Source organism: Aristolochia californica, unplaced genomic scaffold (genome assembly GCF_029961685.1).
Source record: "Aristolochia californica isolate CCGP_79_NKW_82.1479 unplaced genomic scaffold, dmAriCali1.0.hap1 SCAF_258, whole genome shotgun sequence".
NCBI classification, from domain to species: Eukaryota; Viridiplantae; Streptophyta; class Magnoliopsida; order Piperales; family Aristolochiaceae; genus Aristolochia; species Aristolochia californica.
The window spans coordinates 5,983-31,066 of NW_027181946.1; the positions used below are offsets into that span (position 1 = coordinate 5,983).

General features: G+C 39.0%; 3 protein-coding genes across 5 annotated transcripts; 2 read left to right on the forward strand and 1 right to left on the reverse strand.

Annotated features, from left to right (window-relative positions):
• Positions 1 to 1,404: 1,404 nt before the first annotated feature.
• Positions 1,405 to 3,188, reverse strand: LOC137957856 (annexin D4-like). Its single transcript, XM_068805213.1, has 6 exons — positions 3,053 to 3,188; positions 2,766 to 2,938; positions 2,441 to 2,656; positions 2,088 to 2,303; positions 1,929 to 2,000; positions 1,405 to 1,840 (listed from the first exon to the last, which is right to left on the reverse strand). The coding sequence occupies exons 1-6, from the start codon at positions 3,105 to 3,107 to the stop codon at positions 1,631 to 1,633; spliced, it is 942 nt and encodes a 313-aa protein (XP_068661314.1). The 5' UTR covers positions 3,108 to 3,188; the 3' UTR covers positions 1,405 to 1,630.
• Positions 3,189 to 3,884: 696 nt separating this feature from the next.
• On the forward strand, positions 3,885 to 5,928 carry LOC137957857 (annexin D3-like). Of its 3 annotated transcripts, none has more exons than XM_068805215.1 (7): positions 3,885 to 4,045; positions 4,210 to 4,302; positions 4,405 to 4,550; positions 4,800 to 5,021; positions 5,091 to 5,303; positions 5,398 to 5,487; positions 5,586 to 5,928. In XM_068805215.1, the coding sequence occupies exons 2-7, from the start codon at positions 4,227 to 4,229 to the stop codon at positions 5,790 to 5,792; spliced, it is 954 nt and encodes a 317-aa protein (XP_068661316.1). In that variant the 5' UTR covers positions 3,885 to 4,045; positions 4,210 to 4,226; the 3' UTR covers positions 5,793 to 5,928. The 3 variants fall into 3 exon arrangements, with proteins under 3 accessions (XP_068661316.1, XP_068661317.1, XP_068661315.1); XM_068805216.1 differs by having other exon boundaries at positions 3,885 to 4,038; XM_068805214.1 differs by lacking the exon at positions 3,885 to 4,045 and having other exon boundaries at positions 4,099 to 4,302.
• Positions 5,929 to 16,908: 10,980 nt separating this feature from the next.
• On the forward strand, positions 16,909 to 21,163 carry LOC137957858 (CSC1-like protein At3g54510). The gene is made up of 7 exons (XM_068805218.1): positions 16,909 to 17,210; positions 17,350 to 17,496; positions 17,634 to 17,697; positions 18,296 to 18,508; positions 18,722 to 18,916; positions 20,041 to 20,157; positions 20,861 to 21,163. The coding sequence occupies exons 1-7, from the start codon at positions 16,927 to 16,929 to the stop codon at positions 21,161 to 21,163; spliced, it is 1,323 nt and encodes a 440-aa protein (XP_068661319.1). The 5' UTR covers positions 16,909 to 16,926.
• Positions 21,164 to 25,084: the final 3,921 nt, after the last annotated feature.

Here is a 25,084-nt window from a genome sequence, read left to right on the forward strand (position 1 = left end):
CAACTTCCGGAGTCAATGTGTTTGTTTAACATGGAGCAACTGAAAGATTGCTACATTAAGTGTTGTCATCGGATGGAGTCGTTGACTATGGAGCAACACTCTCCGATTCCGTCTGCCCCTGCAGCTACCAGTACCGCTGCTCTTCCACATCTCTTCCCTGGATGATACACTCTCTTCGATTCCGTTCGCCCTAGTAGCTACCAGTGCCACTGCTCTTCCATACCTCTTCACCGGACGATGCACTTTCTCCAATTCTGTTCGCCCAAGCCACTTCAATTGTTGTTTATCTTCCACATCTCTTAGTAGAACGATGCACTCTCTCCGATTTCGTTTGCCCCAGCCATTACCAGTGCCACTGCTCTTCCACTTCTTTTCATCGGACGATGCACTCTCACCGCTTCCGTCCACCCTTGCCGCTACCAGTGTTGTTGTTCTTCCACATCTCTTCACCGGATGATGCGCTTTCTCCAATTATGTTTGCCCTAGTTGCTACCAGTGCCGCTGCTCTTCCCGTCCTTTAGCTTCCAAGTACCCTCGAAACAAATCTCCTTACATAGACAGTGCCAAGTTCACAACTTCAATTGTTACGTGACAAGATTGACCTCTCTAACAGTAACATATTTTGAGGGGGTATGATAAGGGATTAGTATAATCCCTTTAGTTATCGGATAAGATCTCATTGTATTTATCATATGTTATAATTATCTTCTCATGTAAAACTCATCTTTTCTATTCTAAATTGTAAAAATATCACCCTTAATCGACTGTAAAAGTCTGGTTTAGTTCATCCTCTAATGTGGTTCAATTCATCTTCCGATATGATTCAATTCTATATCTAACAAAAATTTCCCCAAGCTTCAAAGTTGCCAATTCTAGTGAGTGAAGTTCAGCATCATAATGGTCCTTCGGGGCCTACAATGTACACTATATAAATTTTACATTAAATTCCAAATTTTCAGCCATTTTCATCTCGGAGCTCAGTCTACAACCAAAGGAGCAGATGAGTCGACGCCAAAAAGCATTCCATTTTCTGACCTCCATTTGCCTTCACCTTGGGTAAAGACCTTCGGAGTAATATATGGAAGCTGGATGAGTTATAGCGTAGGCACCGTTGTTGTACATGATTCCAATACCGTAGCCAACTTGTGTTCAGAATCAATTTCAGAAGATTGATGAGCTTTCAGAGCCGCATGGACTCGTTTGAACGTAAATGCTGAGTAACAAGCTCTGTTTTCTTATATTTGTTTACGCTGCTGAAGGAAGAGATTGTCTTCTTACATGAAAGCCAAGGTTCGGCAATTTTGGGTTTTAATTATACTTGGAGATATTTAGCAAATTTTGCGACCATAATCTGTGTTCGAGATCAGGATTTTTTTTTTTATATATAAAAAAACATTTAATAGATTGCGTTGCAACATATCTCTAAATTCTTGAAATGGAAGCTATCTGCGTAATTGAAGATTCAAGATTCAGCCTAGAAAATGTAATTATTCTTTCAATCACCAGAGCATCTCTTTTCCTTTTCCTCTCGAAGCTAAAGATCACCCACCAACTGAAGGATTCATTTGACACGAAAAGCAGAAATCCTTGCAGTTTTTATTTGTGATCGACGGCGCGTCTTCTTTCTTCTTCAGGTGTCTCTTGCAATCAACGCAAGCAAGAAATCCTTGTAGTTGCCACTCGTCACCTCTGCAACCTTGTCCACGACTGAAACCCCGTATATTTTATTGTACTCTTCTTTGATCTCCTTCAAGTCCACAACTGCTCGGGTCACAACTACTCGAGTCAGAGCTTTCTTCGCCGTCTCATCTGCATCTTCCGAAAGGGCCTTGGCCAGTACCTGAGACCAAACGACGTTCCAGTAAAATAGAATCCTGACAAGTCAAGAATTCATGAGAAAGTTTGCCTTCGATGTCATCCATCATCACCTTGCTGTAATATGTAGCAGGAGAGGCGAGGCATTCAACTGTTGATTGCAGGATCAAATCATTCTCCAAATCCTTACAAAACCCAATTTTGAAGTCATCTTAAGAAGGAAATAAAGAAGAAGATGAACGCATACTAAAACTCTGTATCATCAAGTATACCTTGTCGATTGTGCTACCAAAGATCTCATTGTATTGGTCAAAGGTGAGCTTGAGCTGCTTCTTGCTTCTGGTGCTCAGGATTCTGACAACATCTTCGTTGTGTATGGCACCGGTTTCTTTAACGGCCTTACCCAGTATCTTAGCTTCTGAAATCGCAAGTTCTGGGTTCACCCAAGGTCCTTCGTACCTGTACGAACTCACCAGTGCCACAAACAACTTCCGAGAGAGAGAAAGAAAAGAAGAAAAAAAACGCCCAGATCAGACCGTGAATTTCTGTACCAAATCGACGAGACACGAATTAAACGATCTTAAAATCTTCTCTGTTTCGTGAAAATCGAACTGTGGTTGCTTACTTTGCGGCTGTTTCCGAGGAGATGAGAGGCGACGTCCTCCTCCAGAGAATGGTGGAAGATGGAATGGTAGGCCTTCCTGGCTCCGAGAAGCTCTTCGGAGGAGCGAGTACAAGCGACCTCAATGAGAAGGTCGAGAGGGGGGCCCTTGTGGACGACCTCGTTGGCGAATCGGGCGTCTCTCTCCCACGGGTGCATCGCCCATTCCAGCACTGCTTTCTGCAGAGCACAGACGCGAGAAAGTTAACAGGTCTCAAGCCAATGGCGAAGGTCAACAACTCGAGATCCACAGCCGCATTACAGAGCACCAATACACGAGGAACAGTACCTTAAAACGGGAGAATTCTGTCTTCAATTTGGCGATATGGGCAACTTCCCATCTCTGGAAGGAACGCTCATCGTCTCTGAAGAATTCGCTGCAACTTTTCCGGTAATTCGTCAGGTGGTCCGGTTGCCATTTCGCGGAGACGGAGACGATAAACGATTCATCCACCCCAAATCCTAAATGCAACCATAATTAATGAAAGCACAAAAAAAAATCAGCATAAGCAAGTAATGAATCTATTGCGCAGTGGAAAAGAATACTCAGAAAAGAATAGATGGAGGTGAGGAAACCTGAAAAAGCCTTGGTAAGAGCATCCAAATCGTTACTTGCCAGAGGAGTGGCCATTTCTGTTCACAAGTAGCAAAGGCTCGTCGGTGATGTCGATGTCTTTGTTCAGTTTAGAATCTTCAGATTATATACACGTCTCAAAAACCATTTTCGTCATTTCAGACACCAAACGGGAATTTCATTTATACTGCCAGTTACTAAATGTACAAGAAACGGATGAAGGAGGAGGAGTTTCAGAATTGATCGTAATATAGTATAAAGAATGACAATTATGAAGCTCGAGGAAACTGTTTTTTCAATTTACTGAATTACGTAATGCGTTATCTCAACTCAAGATCGCTCTGTGTGTTATCCATGGCAGATACAACAACTCAATTACATCTACAATAATTGGTGATGGTGGGTCAAAGACGAGAAAAATCGGAAGCTTTCGTTCCCACATCATCAACATAAACAAACACGCGCATGTTTCACGATGAGATATTTTTCTGCCAGTCACAGTCAAGAAAGAGAAAGGGCAGCTACTTTTTATTATCAGAGTAAGAGATATGAGACATGAATTCATTGGCTCGAATGGCTACCGATGTCAATCAACATCCACATGAGATTCACATGAGATCTATTCTGCAATTGTTTCAAGTTTGAAAGAGAAACCTGTTTAAAAAAAATCTCTTCTTTGTTGGTCAGTTTATGTTGCAGATAATATGAACCCAATTAACAAATTCCTCAAATCAATAGATATGAGCAGATTTCTGGGTCCCTTACAGCTGGAGTTTCTAATGGCCGACTTCGTATCTCTCCTTCTCCGCTCATCAAAGCATGGTTGTTGAAGACGATAGTGTAGATTAATGTCGTCTCACTATCCACTCTCTGACGTTCTTTTGTCAATTCTTAAGATGAAATTAAGACCGTTGATCCGATTCTCTGTTCTTCAAATTCATGTGGCCGAAGAAATCTCTGATTGATTGACCAGAACCAGGTCCAGGAGGTATATGGTATATAAATCATCTTTTACCGTTTTTTTTTTTTTCCTGATGGAGACGAAACCTTCAACGTCATTAACACTGGATTTCTGGAAACCTACTCGTAGCCTTGAATTGGATTCTCATTCTTTATTTCCTTCTTTCGTTTTTGTGTTTCGGTGCCCAATTCCAAGTAGAAGATAGAGAAGGAGAGATGGCTACGGTTATGATCCCGGAGCCCCTTCCCTCTCCAGTGGAGGACAGCGAGGCTCTCAGAAAAGCTGTTCAAGGTACCTCTCAAACTGCATTTTGCTAAATCTACGTTTCTGAACAAATTACAAGGAGAAGGATTAATCGGGCTAACGTGTGGATGGTTGATTTTCCTTTGGAAGGATGGGGAACGGATGAGAAGGCGATAATTAGGATACTGGGACACCGTAATGCGAGTCAGCGATTGAAAATCTGCCAAACATACGAGCAGCTTTACCAAGAGAGTCTCGTCGATAGGCTCCAGTCTGAACTTTCGGGCGATTTCCGGGTATCAACCTCTCTCCTTGCTCTGTCCAGCTTTACCATCAATTCTCTGTTTTGCTCGCTGAAAACCTGCTTCACCTTTTCTATAAAAAATGGTTGATTTAACCTACTTTCCTTTGGATTTTTCTTTTCAATGAGGATTGGTCCATCTCATGGTTAATTTCAAAATCCGAACCTTGTAAGACGATCAAGTAAAGTGACCGTGCAATTGTCTATTTGAAATGTTCAAATCTCTGTGAAATGAACCAACCAGAACGCAGTGATCCAATGGACGCTGGATCCCCCTCAAAGAGACGCTAAGATGGCGAAGGAGGCTCTGACAAAAAAGGACGCCAAACATCTACTTGTCCTCGTCGAGATTGCTTGTACTTCCTCCCCCGACCACCTCATCGAAGTCAGACGAGCCTACTGCTCCCTCTTCAAATGCTCCTTTGAAGAAGACATTATTCTCCATGTCGAGCCTCCTTTCAGAAAGGTACCTCTTTCTTCAGTACTCTCGATTTCTACGTAGAGAACGGTAACCTTTGACGTGTTTCATTTACAGCTTCTGGTGAGTCTAGTCAGCTCTTTCAGATTCGACGGAGAAGAGGCAGACGAGACGGAGGCGCAAAAGGAGGCGACCACGCTGCAAGAGGCCATCAAGAAGAACGCCTTGGCTGAGGATATTGTTGTTTGGATTTTGAGTACAAGGAACAAGTTTCATCTCAAAACTGTTTTCGATTGTTACAAGAAGATCTTTGAGATATCTATTGAGGAGGTATATATGACGAGAGAAGGAAACGCATGAAAGATTCTAAGACATTCAATTTGTCATTTACTCAACTGGTTAAGTTTACCATATTCTAATGCAGGGTATCAAACAATCCTTATCTGGCGATTTTGCATCTCTTCTGCTGACTGCCATACGGTGCATCCATTCACCAGCAAAACACTTCGCAGAGGTAAAGAGATTATTCCATCTCTTCTAGACAGACCCTTTTTGGGTTTTCTTCACAATCGTAAGTAGTTTGGTTTCCATGCTTTTATGTCACAAAACCAGGTCGTACGATCATCGATTGTGGGTTTAGGAACAGATGAAGATTCACTGACCAGAGCCATAGTAACTAGAGCAGAAATAGACATGGAGAAGATTAAAGCAGAGTACCTAGATGCATACAAAGTTAAACTTGTTGATGATGTTATTGGAGATACCTCGGGGAATTACAAGGACATATTGCTCACCTTACTTGGTGACGACAAACTGTGACCTTCTGCAACTTTAAGCCAAAGATATTACTCCTTCAACGAAATAATCCATTTGATTCTTGTATTATCATGCTTAATGTTTAATGAATGGAAGGATAGATGTGAATTTTACTGTTATTGTAAATCATCTTCTTCAATGTCACAGCTTGCCTCCAATCAGGAGCAATCTACAAAATCCAGAAAGATACAAAACCCAGAAGTAAAAGAATTAAAGCTGACAATGACAACATCTGAAAGATGTAGAGATGACTTAAAAAGTGAGGCATATTACAGTTAATTTTGTGCAAGGGAGGTGGCTAACTCTTGGAATTATAAGAAGGGTGGGCAAAAGAGGCTAACTGTTAGAAGATACTGTGTTTCCCTCTTCTGATCTGGGTTGATAGGCTTACTCAAAGCAACTGCCAGTCCCAAGTTTCACAATTACATTTGAAAAGGACAAATTTACAAAAGTTTCATAATTGAGAAATCAGTTTGCTAGCTTTTAGCATAAACATATAAAGAGTTTTGCAAATCAAGAGCTCAGTAAAAGTAGTCAAACCTGATAGAAGATCAATAGACCACCAGAACATGAAGCCGAAACTGGAGGTTTTGCACTTTACCTTCAAGCATAGCTATTCCTCATTGCACATCTTCTGGGTGTTTTGAGTGAACCAGAGCCCATGACAGCCTCCTGATGCTTTGACTTATGAGTTGTTCTGAGCCATCATTTTCAGCTTCTGCAACTTCCCTTTCACATCCCTGAGAGCAGAAAGTACAAGGAAAACAATGAGAAGGCAACATTGGAAATGGGTAATCTTCTTGGAGAAAGCTATGCTTCTAGAAAAAGAAAATACATGGGACATCCAAAAATGGAAACCAACAGCCTAGGCTTACACTCGGGCAATGATTTTAGTTTTTACCAATTGTGACTTTTGTTTTTTTATCATGATAGTTGTATTTTGGGCATTTATTAAGCTTCTTACTTTTAAAGCAGAAATCTGCCTAGACTTTGGAAAATATATGGAAAAATGGGCAAACTCAATAGAACAAATTATCACTCAGTGGATACAGGACCAAAACTAACCATTGCAGGAACACATCTCATATTGATCACTCAGTGGATGGCTTCAAGTCAATCTCTAAGTCTTCTACACTTCTAATCCATCATGAATAAACAACTGCATGTTTACTTTGTTATTTATGAAACAAGCACTTTAGGATCCCGCACTAACTCCTTTTCATCAGATATTCATCCATGTATGTGTGATAGAGAGTTCTCACATTCTCTCTGGAGTGAGCCATATAAAAAGATCAAAGACAATCTCAGAAGCTTTGATTTGTAGACATTGGGTTCAAGTGGCTTGCTAGCTTAAGTCAGTCATACATGGCTTATGACACTAGAATTTTAGCCAACAAGGGTCACAATACTAGAATTTTATAGATGCCTAACTTCATTTCACTCCCAACTCAATTTTCATATGCTCAGCATCTGGTTTATTGACACAAACTTTAATAAAGAAAAAGAATTTTGAAGATGTGTTACATGTAGAAGGAGCTCCAACCATACACATACATTGGCGGTAGTAAGAGACACATGCTTAGACCTTATACAAAAACCCGAAAGTAAAATTAAGGTCTACGGTTTAAATAAGGATAAATTTAATCTTAAATACTTGTTGTCCTTGTGATCAATCTTGTTGAGCTTCCTTTTAGAAGAGGAAATCTTCCGTAGCGTGATTGTAGGAAACGCCTTATCCTGTGATTTTATTCCTTATTTATAAATATCCTCCTAAACGGAGAAATATCATCGAAAAATTCTTTGAAATCCTTCGTTTTCTTACATGGTATCAGAGCGGGAGTCCTTCACCTTCTCGTCGCCGAAGAACAGAGCAGAAACTCTGTTCCGTAGCTTTCCGTCATCCGAAGAACAGAGCAGAAGCTCTGTCCCGTAGCTTCCCGTCGTCACCGATTATCTCCGTAGTCATCCCACTCCGGCGCAACTGCCGACGACCGCACCACCAGCCCGGTTGTCGCTGCTGACCACCGCCCCGAAGGAAGTCGATGCTGGCATGGCCGAAGAAGAAAGATTTTTTTTCTTCTGCGACTCAGTGCACCGACGGTTTCCGTAGCCGAAAAACGCCGCCATCTAAGCTGCTGACCACCGCGGCTGAAGTACGCCGACACACCGTCACTGTCGCCGAAGGCGACCTGTCGTCACCGAAGAAGTTTTTTTTTGTGTTCGTCACCGTAACACAGAGCCACCGCCACCCGAAATCAGGCGGGACTCCCGAAAGCCGACGAACCGCCGCCGTAACACAGAGCCACCGCCACCCGAAATCGGGCGGGACTCCCGAAAGTCGACGAACCGCCGCCGAATCATCCCGCCGAATCTGCCACTGAACCACCAACGTTGATGTAGAAGACGAAGGTGCTCCTTTAATGTTTTTGTTAAATTAGGAACATTGTTACTTTATTTATTTGCGGGTTAACCCAGTGGATCCGAACCGGACCCGACCCGACCAGATCGGTGAGTCAACTCAGTGGATCCGAGCCGTGACTACTGGTTGTAGGAATGTTTCCAGGAACCTGAAAAATGACCTTGTTTTTTCCCGGTAACGATGATCTTGTTCTCTTGGAGATAGACGCTATCTTTGATGGCTATAAAGGGGTAGACGAAGAGAAGACCACGAAGGAGATTGTGTTGGTTGAGGCGCTGAAGTGGCAAAAGCTCTGAGTCGTGAGTGAAACGTCGAAATACTTCGAGAATGTGTGGATGCAAATTGATGCACGCCTGCCCGCGATGCAGTGCCGAACCTACCTAAGCGTGGTGGACACAATCGGCTAGATGGTGAAATCAGAGAGGTTGAGAAGCTTCTAGCGAGGTCCAGGTTTCGTCGTTCACTGTTTTTTTAATAATAAAAAAATAAGATAACTTAGGGTTTTTCCCCAAATCGAAAATACCTGATGGACATTTCCTCCCAAAATCGGGATTTCGAAGCTTTTTTTTTTAAATCAAGACCTCTTCGGCGGCCTGCTCCGGCAGCCCGAGGTGCGCTTGCCTCGTGCGAGGTTCTCCTGTCTCGGTCGAACCCTTGTTTCGGCGCCCATGTGTTCGGCCAATCCAGAACTCGTTCCATTCGGCCAACTCCGTCGACGGCTGTTCCGGCCACGGCGACGGCAACAACAACGTCGTACGATAGTTCCGACGGTGACGACGTCGATGTCGAACCCTTTCCCTGCCGATTCCCTATCTTCCGGGAACTCCAGAGCCTCCTCTGTTTCTGTACCTGCTCGGTTGAATCCCGAGTTTGTTTTTTGGACATTGAGCTGTAGCTCAATGGCTACAGCGTCGTCTTCGTTCTTCTGCTCGCTGCAGCGTCTCTGGCTAGATCAGCTTCTTCCCGAGCCTAAAGCTCTGATACCAACTGAAGCCGGGCAGGATAGCGATTATTCTATAGGCAGATCAAATTGAGAATCACGGAAAGAACGCATGAAATCCGCCCTAAAATCATAGAGAAATTCTCTAAATCGATTCACAATATCAATATCATTACTACCCAGAGAAAACCTAAACAACCTTTTAAACAAATTCAACGCCCCCGACAAGCCCGGGCTGCAGCTCAGAATAACATGAACCCAAACCCTAAGAATTATGGTCCAACCCGGGTTCAATACAAAAGATCTGAGTAAATATCTGAATATGGGCCGACTAAAGATCCGATTAAGGATCCAACTTGTTACCCGGGATCCGAATATATATACCCGCGTCACATATTCTGGCCTGCATCAAACACCCAGATTTAGACCGTGAATTTCTGTACCAAATCGACGAGATACGAATTAAACAATCTTAAAATCGTCTCTGTTTCGTGAAAATCGAACTGTGGTTGCTTACTTTGCGGCTGTTTCCGTGGAGATGAGAGGCGACGTCCTCTTCCAGAGAATGGTGGAAGATGGAATGGTAGGCCTTCCTAGCTCCGAGAAGCTCTTAGGAGGAGCGAGTACAAGCGACCTCTATGAGAAGGTCGAGAGGGGGGCCCTCGTGGACAACGTCGCTGGCGAACTGGGTGTCTATCTCCCACGGGGTGCGTCCCCCATTGCTGCACTGTTAACTGCATAGCTCAGACGAGAGAAAGTTAACAGGTCTCAAGCCAATGGCGAAGGTCAACAACTCGAGATCCACAGTCGCATTACAGAGCACCAATACACGAAGAACATGTGAAAACAGAGACGCTCCGATAGAAAGTTGAGAAACAGAGGGCTGTGGAAGAATAAACCTTTTCATTCTTGTTATTCTGAGTGGTATACATCTCTATTTATAGACAGGAATTGCCGATAAAGGATGAGGCAAAATAAAACAAAAAAATCGTGCATAATATTAGCGTGTGTTTGTTATAACAGAATGCACGCCTTTTCCGCCTTTGCTGCTGAGTTGTATCACTAACAGAACAGTACCTCAAAACGGGAGAATTCTGTCTTCGATTTGGTGATAAGGGCAGCATCCCATCTCTGGAAGGAACGCTCATCGTCTCTGAAGAAATCGCTGCAACTTTTCCTGTAATTCGTCAGGTGGTATGGTCGCCATTTCCCGGAGACGGAGACGATAAACGATTCATCCACTCCAAATCCTAAATGCAACCATAATTAATGAAAGCACAAAAAAGAACAGCATAAGCAAGTAATGAATCTATTGCGCAGTGGAAAAGAACTCAGAAAAGATAAGATGGAGGTGAGGAAACCTGAAAAAGCCTTGGTGAGAGCATCAAAATCGTTACTTGAATAATCTCCACTCCTGTAGTGTTCAACTGCCAGAAGATACAGTGCTTCCCTCTGATCTGGGTTGATAGGCTTACTCAAAGCAACTGCCGGTCCCAAGTTTCACAATTACATTTGTAAAGGACAAATTGTAATAAGTTTGCTAGCTTTTAGCATAAACATATAAAGAGTTTTGCAAATTATTAGAATGTATTTTAGTGTGGAGGCCGTGGAGCACTGTAAGGGGAATGAAATTTCTGAGAGGTTTGTGAACTAGGTTTAGTAATTTCTGTCTTCCCAGATTTAACGGCAAAAGCCATTGTGTCAGGGGAGGGGTTTAAGCTCGAGGCATGAGTAGTTCTCCTTTGTTGTTCCTCTTGGATAACCAGAGAAAAAACACGATTAATAGTGGGCATCGGATCCATAAGGAGTAACTGACCACGAACTTGGGAAAAAGAATCATCAAGGCTCATTAAGAAGGACATGATATATTCCATATGGTGGTAATCCGTAAGAGTTTTAACGCCACCACAAGAGCAGTGAGGACGGTAATTGCTCAGTTCTTCCCAAATGGTTTTTAGCTTGGTGAAATAAGTGCTAACGGAATCCTTGTCTTGACGCAAGTTCATCAATTCCCGTTTAAGCTGAAAAATGCGAGGGCCATTTCGTTGTTGAAAACGATCCTGAAGGTCAAGCCAAATTTCTCGGGCAGAAGCAGTAAAAATCACACTAGCAGAAATTTCTTTGGAAACCGAGTTTAAAATCCAAGAGATGACCATATTATTATTCCGGGTCCAAGAGTTGAGCAAAATGGGATCAGCACTTTGGAGTTCAGGGATGGAACCATCGACGAAGCCCACTTTGTTTTTCACGGATAGGGCAATGAGCGTCGCACGACTCCAACTAATATAATTTTCACTAGTAAGCAGTTGCGAGACAAGAACTTGCCCAGGACTGTCCGAATGGTGAATATAATAGGGGTTTGATGGTTCTTAAAAAATGGAATGAGTCGAACTGGTACAAAGACCAGAATCGGAAGCACCCGTCGAGGAATAAGTCTCCATGGAAGACTGACCGAATCTGACTGTCTCACTGTCAATGCAACGCCAAAGAAAAATTTTCAACAAATCCTCCACCAGAACGTCTCAAAAAAAAAAATCTAACAATGAGCTCAAATCCAAAATTCGAAACCTCTCAGCCAAAGATATGCACTGTCCTCAATACTTCGACGTGAACAGCCAAAGAAAATTCGAAACCTCTCGGCCAGCCAGAAAACCAAACAACCACACAAGCAGAGACAACCTCTCGGCCAGCAATAAACAGAGATTTGATATCTCGTCACAGAAAACGCCCAAAATCGGCGCCGAAATGCCAAAGAGCGAACGCATACAGCGTAGCCAGCCTCATGGCAACGAAATCCAGACGAAAAATAAAAGAGGGGCGGAATCTAACCTCTTTGCCGGAAATAACCAACGGAGCTAGAAATCGAACCTCTGCAGAACGCCGGAAACGTCAGAAATAGCCTCCCGACAGCTTGAATAGTAGAGCCCCTTCCGAACAGAGAGGAAAAAGGGAACGGAAACCCCTCTGTCGAAAAAATGAGCGTCGCCGGGAAGAATCACCGAAAAGAGGTGAGGGAGATGAAGGTATGTCGGCGTTCGGAAAAAAAAAATCAGAGATGGCGGATCATCCGCTCTGATACCATGTTAGAGACTCAAACGAGCAGAGAGCCGTTGAGCTCTGTTGACGGGGAGGCTCTGTCGAGAAGACGAGAAAAATGTATTCCAAACAGTATATTCAAAACTTCGTATGGGTTACAGGTTACAATGGGGGTTTTATACAAGAGAAAGGTAAAACAGTAATTTTACAAATTTATATAATAATAAATATTCAAATGATAAAATACATTCTAATACAAATCATGAGCTCAGAAAAAGTAGTCAAACCTGATAGAAGATCAATAGACCATCAGAACATGAAGCCTAAACTGGAGGTTTGGTACTTCTGCCTTCAAGCATAGCTGTTCCTCGTTGCACATCTTCTGGGTGTTTTGAGTGAACCAGAGCCCGTGACAGCCTCATGATCCTTTGACTTATGGGTTGTTCTGAGCCATCATTTTCAGCTTCTGCAACTTCCCTTTCACATCCCTGAGAGCAGAAAAGACACAGAAAATCAAGCTACTAAAAGAACGAACGATACAAACGAACAGAAACATTAAATTCCGAAACGGCACACATAATCATAAAATCAAGAAATGCAAGATTTATTTGCAATTATGTTTGTAAGGCGAATTATAGTCTCTTGTGCAGTGTCTTGAATTATAATCTACAAACGCTTGCTAACATGGATGCACAACCTTAATTCGTGAACAAGCCAAATAATATGCAATGAAGTAAATATTCATCCCAATAGCACTACCTTTTCTAAAGAATACACCTTACTGCTGTTGCATATTTTAATCATAAAATAATTTATCCGACCTTTTTAAAGAAAAGACAAACACAAAGTTCCCTCGGAAAAGAAGAGCCGAGGTTTAGAGAGATAAGATACAGTATCCCATGATATCTCGAGGTTTTAGTGAGAGGCGCAATAAGATATTATACAAGGATCGGCCCGATCGATATCTTAACACTCTCCCGCACGGGGATAGTCCCAATATACAAAGATAAATTCGGGAAGAGCGGGATTCGAATTCATGACTGACCTGATCTGATACCATGTTGAAACCAGTTGCGCTAAAACCTCGAGGTTTTAGTGAGAGATGCAACAAAACCTTATACAAGGACAAGCCCGGTCGATATCTCAACAGTAATTCGATCCGACGGGGGCTTTTGACAGGTTAAGATATCACCGGGTTCAAATTTTCAAACAACTTGAGACCTCCAATGAGATCACTTCACCTAAATAATAGCTGAAGACAAGTCAATTTAAGCATCGAAACCCCAACTCTGCAACCAGAATTGTAAAAAACAAATAGAACTCGAAACTGGCATAGAAACGTTACGGCGATAATATCTCGATCACACCAAGGAATGTTATCTGCGCCGCTGAAGAAAGCTCCAATGGACTCGAAACAACTTCCGATTTTAGCGTCCATTGATGATTTTCAGAGTGATGGAAAGAGCTACAGAAAAGAGGGAGAAGGGAACCCGATTATCTCTCAGATTTATTCAATTATGAGCTGGAGTTGTTATTTACAGTGGTGAGGAGAGAGAAAGAGAGAGAGAGACTACGTGTTTTGGGTGCGGGAGAAGGTCTTGTGCGGCTGAAAATTCTGAAAAAGCTGAGTGTGTTGGAGGCCCCGATCGGCGAGCTCGGATTTCATGCACGTGATCGGCAACAGAATCACGTGAAGTTGTCGTAAACTTGACAGCTAATCTGAAAGATCAGCAAGATCAGGTAATATTCTCTGGCTATAATCTGAAATATCAGTTAATATTCTCGGGCTAAAATCGCAGAATCATAATTCAGCCTAATTTTACGAATCATTCACTTGCGATTTTTTTAATTTTTTTCTCCCACTCTTCTCTTCCTCTCCTCTACGCACTCCCTTCAGCTTCTTTTTCCTTCGTTGTCTTTGTATCTCTTCTCCCTTCTCATCGTCTTCATGTATCTTTTCCTTTCATCGTCTTCAGATATTCTTTTCCCGTCTCTCTCGGCCTCCCTTTCCCTTCTCCCTCTCTCGCTTTTCTCTTTTCCCCTAAAAATGCTCTTGATTTCACTCGATTTAACTCATTTTGGTTTCGATTTTCCCATTTCTTCGATTCTACTTCGATTTCCCTTGATTTCCCCATTTGGCTTCGATTTCCACATTGGATTTCGATTTTCCCTAAATTTCAGAATATAACCCTAAACCCTAATTTTTTTATTGTTAATTTAATGTTGTATTTGATTTAATCTTAATTTTTGTGTGCGGTATTTGTATTTATTGTTTAGTTTCTGCATAATTTCGGGATATAGGGTTATGGTTTATGGTATTGAGTGTTCAATTTTGTCTTTATGGTTTAGGGTTTAGGGTTTAGGGTATTTAGAGTTAAGGTTAAGGTAGGGTATACTTTCGGTTTAGGGTTAAGTTTAGGTTTTAGAGTATTTAGAGTATGGTTAAGGTAGGGTTTAGGGCATTTAGGGTTAGAGTTTTTTTTTTACAAAAAGTGTTGTCGAGGTAGGGTTAATAGAAGTTAGGGTTTAGGGGTTTAGAGTTTGGGGTTTTTAGGGGTTTAGTGTAAAAAGTTTATGGTTTAAGGGCTAATGGAGTTAGGGTTTAGTGTTCTGGGGCTAATGGAGGGTGGGTTTAAGGTTTAAGGCTTAGGGGCTAATGGAGGGTGGGTTTAGGGTTTAGGGTTTAAGGTTTAGGGGCTCAGGGGCGGGTTGAGTCCAATTCATACTAGGCTGAGTCGCTTACACCGGCGTCCATTAGTCAAGGAAACCCAACCCCCATCATTGACGAGGTAAAGTTTGTAGTGATTGCGAAGTCATATGAGGCTCTACCAGGGGTGTTCGGTGAATTTGGATTTGATGAATGTGTTTTTGCATTGTTCATATCATCTACAATGGAATTAGTTTAAATAATTTGTAAATGTTATAGAGCGTTGTTGAATAATTTTGAAGTGCTATGGAATGATTTTGCTATGTGGTGAGGAGATTCAGATGCCTTATAAATATCCACCACGTGTTTTTTTTTTAAGTTCTTATTTGTGTTTCCATGTGTCCCTATTTACTATGACGGGTAAAGGTTGTTTGATAAAAAATTTTCCATGAGAACCATCTCGGATTTAGATTATAAATGGCTGAAAGAAAACAACAAACTCCTTGATCATATGACATTTGGACCTTCGAGGATGACAACAAAATGCTCGATCTCTTGGTTGAGTCGGTCAATATGGGGAACAAGTTGCTCAATGGGGTTGGGAAGCATGAGGTGTATATGGACGATGTCAATAGGTTCAATGAAGATGCAGTTAATAAAAAAAACTGTTGAGCAACTCCAGAATCGAATAAGACCATGATAGCTATGGTTTTGTGGAAGAAGACGGCCTATCAACAAACATGCGAAAGCTGCGTACATTAGAATCCACAAGAGCCGCACAATTTTAAGATGCCATAGCGATTAGCATGTGGAGAGATCATTGATGGTTGTATCTTTTTGCTTTTGAACATGTATTTTATCGTTCATATGTACTTAACTAATAAGTTGATGAATTTAATATTAAATGCACGAACTCTTTGTTATATTCCAATGCATAAACGTTTGCTTTTATACTGTAAATTGTGGACAATTATGAGTAATTCAGTTCATTTTCAAGCATGTTTTTTAAGTTTTAATTATATATATATATATATATGTTATTTATAATCTATCATGGTAAATAAAATATTGTTAAAGAGAGCATTTGATCAATTATTTTGGTTTAATTATCCCATTTTTATAATTAATTAAACTAATCATTTTTAAATTTGTGAAATATATTATTAATTAATAGTACGTAAAAAATCCATCTTCTATTATTAATAAAATAAGTGTTTTTATTTATTCAGTATATTCAGTTTGTAATTATTGTATTAAATTAGTGATTCAATAGTCGTAATTAAAATATTATTAAAGTAAAAATTTGATTAATTATTTTGGTTTAATTATCCCATCATTATAATTAAACCAATGGTTTTAAATTTTGTGGTAATATATTATTAATTAATAATACGTAAAAATATAGATTGTGTTATTGATAAAATAATATTTTTTATTTTTTTATTACTATATTAAATTATCGATTTTTAATGTTAAAATATATCTTATGTTATTAATAAATAAATAAATAAATAAATTTATTATATTAACTTCTATTATTTTTTAAAATTTATTTATTTATTTTTAATAATTTATTACTATCACATGTAATTATTATATTATTTTATAATAAACTATAATCACTAATATAATATAATATAATATTTTATTAATTAGTATATTAATATATTTTAATACTACATTAAATCACTTTGTGTAGTAACCATATTTATTTTGGTTAATTATCTGTTTAAATATATATTTTATTTAAATATATTATAAAAAGTTACTCATTTCCTTATTTACATTATATTTTTCATTTTGGGTATTAACATTATTATACTATGTTTTGTTATTCTTGGAATCAAATCATCAATTCCAAGTCTAACCCCCCATAAAACTGCCACGTAACGATTTTAGTTGACACATGGCGTCTTCGTATTTCTTTGGTCTCAATGGTCAGATAAATGATCGTTGGCCAGCGAAAGCATGCAGCCATACCACGTGGCATCGAATCCGCCGTCGTCTCTTTCTGAAGCAATAAGAGTGACGGAACAGCGGCGACGGCAGAAAAACGTCTCCCTTGTTGGAACTTGTCATTGATTACAGGTTGCTCATGAATGCTCATAGCCTATTAGCGTCGGCCGGCATTAACATTGGTCTGGCTTTGGTGATACTGACTCTCTTCTCGCTCCTCAAGAAGCAGCCGTCCAATGCGGTGATCTACTACGCTCGTCGCCTCTCTAAACAAGATCGCATCTCCTTCCGTCCCCTTTTCACTCTCCACCGTTTCATTCCCTCAGTCTCTTGGATTCGTCACGCCTTAAGCGTTTTTGATGATGAAATTCTCCAAACTTGCGGTCTCGATGCTCTCGTCGTCATCCGCCTCTTCAAATTCGGGTATCAACCATTTCTCTTTTTTCTCTGCCACGATGCTTCCTATATTTACTTTATCATCCCTATAACTTATATATGCATTTTCCAGCCTCTTTGAAATTTGGAGTCCAACATTTGCTTTTTATGTCCTCTTATTTTGCAGCATCAAATTTTTCGTCCCTTGCTCTATAGTAGGGCTGCTTATTCTTCTCCCGATCAATTACACGTGCAAACATGGTATCTCGTGGACTGAACTTCCATCGTCTATGGATTCTTTCACTATTTCTAATGTGGGGAGAGGCTCTGACAGGTGGGAAGCGGGCCATGGGGAGACATAGTTTCACCTTTTTGTTTTTGGCAGAGTTCAGATTGACATTATCTTTTTAAGTGTGTTAATATTGATTTTGGCGACAGTTTAATGATCACTAGCTTCTTCCTGTGGAACAGGCTCTGGGTTCATTTCTGTTGTCTGTATTTCATATCATTTTATGGATTGTATCTGCTGTATGAGGTGAGTGATTCGTTCCTTTTTCTTGACATTATCTGAAATAGCTGAAGCTTTAGAATTTGCTTGCGAGCTCAAAACTGTAATCTCAAATTTCCAGATTCGTCAACCAATGGTGTTTAAAAAAGTGCTAGCAAGATTGTGTTATGTTTTGTTTGGAAAACGTAACCGAAATACTTTGCTGATAAGTCAGTGGTTCACGAAGGAAAACATGAATCCAATAATTGAAGAGAAGTGAGATCACTAGATATCATCATGACAACTGCTCACTCTTTAACAAGGTTTTTTATACTGTGCCAGAGTATTATAAACAGAGTAGGGAAAATGATCCATTGATATCTTTATTATAGCTGCTCCCTATTTAATAGTGGATGTTACCCAGTGATTTAGTGTACAGAGAAAGGAACATGTAGCACTTCCTCTTATTTCTAATTCCGATAAGTATGTCTTATAACTAGTATTATGTATGAACTCGAACAAGATTATGATTTCTCTAGTTGTTTACAGTTACTAACTACCCGTAAAATTGTTGAGCCATGTTTATCATTTGAACTGACATTGACAAGGAACTCATATAGGTGTCCTTCTACCTTTTCATATCCAGGAGTATAAGGGATTATTGGGAAGGAGGCTTCAACACCTTCGCACTATTAGGCATCGACCAGACCAATTCACTGTTCTGGTTCGAGAAATACCTTATTGTTCTGAACACAAGGCTCGTAGCTGTTCTGTCGAGCATTTCTTCTCCAAATATCATCCCTATACTTATCAATCATGTCAAATAGTTTATGATGGGAAAAAAGTTGAGGAGCTGCTGGTGAGTTCTTCAGATGTTTTATGATGATTAAAATTATATTTCATATATAGAGAGTTAAAAAGTGTGCCATTTTTTTAATTACTTCACTATTTGCACCCATATTGCATATTTGTTTTTCATTTTTTCTAAAATTTTCACTTTTCTAACTGATTTGGAGCTGGTTAATTTATCTTAAATGTTTATTTTTACCTAAAATGAACTCATTATCTGCAGCGTCAAGCATCGGTGATGACAAAAAAGATTGAACATCTGAAGCAGAGAGCTACAAGTCAGAATTCAGGGCATCTATATGTAATATTGGGTATGATTAGGGGAAAAGTAGAAAAAATTGAGAAGTATGAGGAAAGACTGCAAGAATTATGCTACAAGATTCGCTGTTTGCAAGGTGAAAACATGCTAAAACAAAAGGTGTGTCAGCTTCATAACTGTTCTATCAATTTAGCATTTTTCTGATTTATAAAGTTCTGGATTTCATGTCTAGTTATTTTAGTTCCAAAAACATGCAATGAAGTAAATTTTTATAAGGGATTTTTTTAAAAATAACCAATTTTTAAAAATTAATGAGAAAATACCCAATTTAAAAACTTAATTAGGAAAATGCCTAACTTTGACAGGTCAAAATGCCACAGTGGTCGATCAATTTGCCACATCATCATTGACTGCCAACATGCACATCAGCATGCATGTCAGCCTAAAGTCATGTCAACTCTATTCTTCATTTTTCTTCTTTTTTTCTTTCTTTTCTCCTCATTTTTCTCTAGTTTCTTCTTCTTCCGACAGCACTTCTCCAGTTTTTAATGTACCATGCTGGTGGTCTCGGCCAATGTGGCTCGTTGACCGTCCAGCATGGCAAGTCAATATTTTGACCCCATCAAAATAGGGCATTTTGATGAATAAGTTTAGAAGATGTGTATTTTGCTAAATATTTTTTTGAAATAGGTATTTTCCCAAAATTCCTTTTTTCCAACAATTTTTATTTTAGCGGATCAGCTCATCACTGTATAGGAAAAAAACTAATGTTGATGTACTGCCAATCCTCTTTTACAAATTAAAGAACTCTTGTAATTTATGGAAATAATCTTTGGAACTAATAACTATCAGTTGGGCATCCTTGCAGCCAGCACTCAGTAGATTCTTTATTTTTCTTATAAATCTAGAGATGAAAACAGCGTAACTGCATGTTATTTTTAGCCTCTGTGCCCTGTGCTTTGTAGATGAGTCCTTTTTTTCTGGAAGGTCTCATTAATTGTTCATGATAATTCCATTCTATTTGCATTTTACCTGCTCTATTTTTTATATAAGAAGAAAATGCATGCATATCTTATTGCTACATATTTTGAATTAAATTCTAATTAACACGATTACTATTACCAATTAACACACATATTACGTGGGAAACAAAAATATCATGGAACTGTTTGTTTTCTACATATGTATGCACCTGGAAATAATTCAATACTTGTGATGCTAATTCAGTCTCATTTATAATCATAAATATGTTCAATGTCAAATCCTCTAATTTCTGGTTTCAGGGCTTGAAGTTTAAACATGTGAACAATACAGCAGGATCATTCAAAATAGAGCAAAAGGAGGCTGATTCTCAAGTCCAGCCAAGTTTGGCTGAACCCAAATTTTTCTCTTTGAGAAAAGTAACTTTATTTAAAAGAATGTCATTTATTTCAGTGCATTTACAACAGTCAATTATCTCCATTTTCTCATTAAAATTAATAAAAATGAGAAAAAAATCTCAAAAAAAAATTAACATGAATGCATGGGATAATAAATAAATGTTAAAGGAGAATAAATCAATTTTCAAGTCATTCAATTCAATTTTTATGGTAAAATTGAATATTGAGTCCGTCTAAGCTTTTAGGACTTGGGTCCAAACTCCTTTTTTCCTTCAAAATATTTCTGCTGGGTTACCTGTTGCTTCATTCTTTTTCATTCTGAGAGGTCAAATGGAATCCCATGAGGTGCCTAAAAGCATCATCTATCAACAACAATGATGCCTATGAAATGTATATTAATAACTCAAATAAGATAAGTTGCAGGGTGAGAATTTATGGTCCTTTTTTGGAAAAACAATGAGAATTTGTACCATGTGCAAAAGATTGGGAAAGAGATATTCTTAATCGTGTTCCCTTAAAAATTATGAAACAATCACTCATTTAATGAGATAAGAGATTTTCTTAATTATGTTCTTTCTAAAATTACTTGATTTTATGTGTCTTTTAGCAGCTTCAACTGTATTGTTACCTTGTTCTGCATATTATAAAAAATTTTCTCCCTTGAAATCGTTTCCTGATTCCAAAGAGAACAAAATGACTTTTGTCATATTTCTCAATTCCACAGGAGTTGCCTGTTGCATTTGTATCCTTCAAATCACGATGGGGTGCTACGCTAGCTGCCCAGACTCGTCAGCATGTACATCCACTTTTATGGGTTACTCACGTGGCCCCCGAACCAAGGGATGTGTTGTGGGATAATCTATACATACCATACCATTACTTGGCTGCTCATAAAATTGGAGTTTTTGTAGCAGTAACTGTATTCACAGTTTTTTTTGCTATCCCAGTAACAGCAGTTCAAGGGCTGGTTCAGTTTGAAAAAATAAAGAAGTGGTTTCCTCCTGCCCGAGCTGTACAGTTAATGTAAGCCTCCTTACTGGACTAGTCTACTTAGTCATTAGTGGGCTGAATTCTTAAATTTGTATTGTATCTTTAATTGCTTCTACGAATTCGGCTCACTGATAACTCTACCTTTACAATATCTTCTTTTGCTTGATAAAGTGAAATTTATTGTTTGTCAGAGCATTTTACTACTGAACTAGAGTCCATTGTCATTTCTTATGGCTTTCTGGGTCCTCCTGAAAGCATAGAACAAAGCCATTGTAGCTGAAAATTATCTCTTGAATTGATCTTGATGCTTAAAAAGTGAAGAGATAGTAAATCCTCAGTCTTTTCTTAATGTAATGGTAAATCTTAGAACAAAGTCATTCTGCCTGAAAAGTTTCTCTTAAATTGATCTTAAGGCTTATAAAGTGAAGAGGTAGTAAATCCTCCTTTTTTACCTGAATGTAATGGTGAATCTTATTAATTCTAACAAATTTGGAAAATGTTTGACCTATTGTTATACAGACCAGACCTGAGTCACTGTCTGGGTTGAACCAGACCAGATTTTTCCAGTTCTTGCACTCTCTAAAGCTGCTATTCTGAAAAACTACCCTAGCTGGTAGGTTGAGAAGTTCACCAATTCAATTGATTTTTCTAAAACTTCAAATTTTGAACTTGAGAAAAAGTTGAATCCTGGACCTGATGTCTTTATATAGTGCTGAAACTTGAATTTAAATCCTTAGAATTCTTTGCCTGTCCAATTAATAGGTAAATGCAGTTGGATTGGAAACAGCCGAACTAATGGTTCCAGATCTTACCCAGATCTTACAACACAGATTAGACCATTGGATCATATAATCAGAATTTCTTAAGAGCTCAAAGCAAAGCAAACAACAAACATTTGAGGTGTTATAGGTCTTACTTATATGCAGTTGATTGATTATCATGAAAAAGAATAGAATTGAGGGTTAAAGAGAGAGAAATTGAGAGGGAGGAGGAGGAGAAAGAGAAGAGAGGAAAGAAAGTTCTGGAATGACTTTCACAACCCCCCAATATCTTTTATTGAGTGAGTTGAGGTCAATTTATAGAAATACCCAGATATACTCAAAATCACTTAAACCTTTATATCTCACATTATACATACTCAAATTACATGAAAATAATTAGAGACATATCCGAACATGTAGAATAAGATGATATAACCTCTAGACCTCATAGAAAATTTAAAAAGATGAAACTACCTTTAAGTAGATTTTTTAATACCCCCCTCGAGCTGGAGCATATCTATCCATTAAACTCAGTTTGTTAGAGAATATTCCAAACTCGCATTTTTCCAAAGCTTTAGTAAACACATCTCCAATTTGATCATCAAATTGCACATAGGAAATGACAACCTCATTTTTCATCATTGTATCTCAAATAAAGTGACAATCTATCTCAATAAGCTAGGTTTTTCATGAAATACTGGATTCCCAACAACGAATATAGCTGTTTGATAGTCACAATACATAGTCATAAGTTCATCCCTTTGTAGATTTAGTTCTTTTACTATAGATCTTACCCACATCAATTTATTAATTGTATGAACCATGCTTCTATACTCAACTTCAGCACTGGACTGAGTTATAACATTTTGTTTCTTGTTCTTCCAACTTATCAAATTCCCCCCTAGAAACACACAATAGCTTGTGGTAGACTTCCTGTCAAGCTTAGATTTCACATTGTTTATAACATTTTGTTTCTTGCCCTTCCAACTTATCAAATTCCCCCCTAGAAACACATAATAGCTTGTGGTAGACTTCTTGTCAAGATTAGATTTCACATAGTCCGTATCTGAAAACGCTTCTATATTCATGTGATCATGAGGCTTAAAGACACTTTCTAGGTGACCCTTTCAAATATCTTAGGATCCTATTCACAACCTCCAAATGAATCTTGCTAGGGCAATATATGGATTGACTAACTAGGGCAATATATGGATTGACTAACTACACTAACAACAAAGGATATTTCTGGACGAGTAAAAGTAGCATAAATGAGTTTGCCCACTAACCGACGATATACTATTTTATCATGGAGTTCATCACTTTGTCCATCATGAAGGTCATGACCAACCTCCATGGATGTTTCAACTAGCTTAGCACCCAATAACCCATGCTCTTACAACATATTTCTGATATATTTCCTCTGTGTCAAAACAAGTCCTACTTTGCTTCTAGCTACTTTTAATGCTTTTGTTTGGCCTGATGTACTTTTACCTCCTCAATGTCAGCCACGTCACTCCCAAATAAAATAATGTAATCCACATATACTAGCAACTCCACAATACCAGAGGATCTCTTCATGTCAAAAGAGTGAATGGTCAAAGTAACTTTTGGAAAATCCAATAGACATGATGACCTGGCTAAATTTCTCAAACCATGTTCAAGGGCTTTGTTTGAAACCATATATAACTTTCTTAAGCCTACATGCCTTGCCAATCTCTCCCTCAGCAACAAGAGGTTGCTCCATGTAGACTTCCTCATCAAGTCACTATATAAAAATGCATTTTTAATGTCAAGTTGACACAATAGCTATCCCTTGTTTCAAGCTACAAATACCAAAATCTGGACAAAAGATAGTTGGGCAACTGGAGAGAAGGTTTCAAACACATCGATTCCATATTGTGTCTCTCAATAAATCCATCGACCTAGTACTTCACAGTATATACATATCTACACCTAGCAATTGTAGCACCGGGGAGCAGGTCACATAATAGCCGGTTGCCTCTATCCAGTAATGTTTCCATATCAATATCCTTAGCCTGCTTCCACTAAAAAGTGGAAAGAGCATTTTGTACGGAAGAAGGTATAGTGCAAGAGGACAATGACAAGGCAAATTGTTTGTATCGGTCAAACATTGAATCAAAGGAAAGCAAAGTTTGAGAGAGCACAGTGAGTACCTTTTCAAACACTTTTTCGAAGAGCATTAGGAAGGTGTAGGATCAACAGACAAGGAGGGTTCATGGTCTGGTGTGAGAGAGGGAATTGTGTTGTGTGGAGCCACACACTGTCTCACACACCGTCTGTGATATACCTGTAATGGTTTCTTTGCAATAGCATCAAATGACGAGCTAATAACCTCCTCCACCATAGCAGGGACAACAATCTTTGGACTTGTAATAGATGGGGACACATTTGTAGAGGATGATTGGAAGAATGAGTATCCTAAAAAAGTGTCAAATTAGCAGATGCAAGTGTCTTCTTAGTAGAAAGACAAAAACACTTGTATCCCTGTTGTGTACGTGAATATCCCAAGAAAATGTATTTTACTACATGAGGGGATGGTTTGTCCCTTGAAGTACCAAAGGTATGTGCAAAACATATGTAGCCAAAAACACGAGGAGACAACATAAATAATGTGATAGATAGCATTAATACCTGTATAGGGATTTCACCACCTAGACCAGAGAGACATCCTATTAATGAGGAAGCAAGTTGTACGAACAACATCACCTCAGTATGATTTGGGTACATTCATATGTATGAGCATGGTACGACTACTTCCAAGAGATGACGATTCTTACGTTTAGCGATACCATTTTGTTGTGGGGTAAAGACACATGAAGACTGATGTATAATACCATTGTTGAAGACCAAGTATGAAAAAGTCTTACATGGCTCTCACACCAAGAAGTCTCACTAGAGCCAGAATTATTATGGTGGAGTCTAAGAGGAGTTTCACAAGAGGAAGAGTCACAGAATAATTTATTTGAAGGTGTTTTAATTATATGTTTAGTTTTTTAATTGCTCTAGGACTTATCTATTAGTGTTTGACTTTGTGTGTTGATGTTTAATTATAATTTGATTCTACTTGCTTCCTCTATTATAAATAGAGGTTCATTGTACTCAAATTACATCAAGTTAGTGAAGTTTGTTCTCTTTTTAAAAAATTCAACTTGGTATCAGAGCGGGTTTTGTGAGTT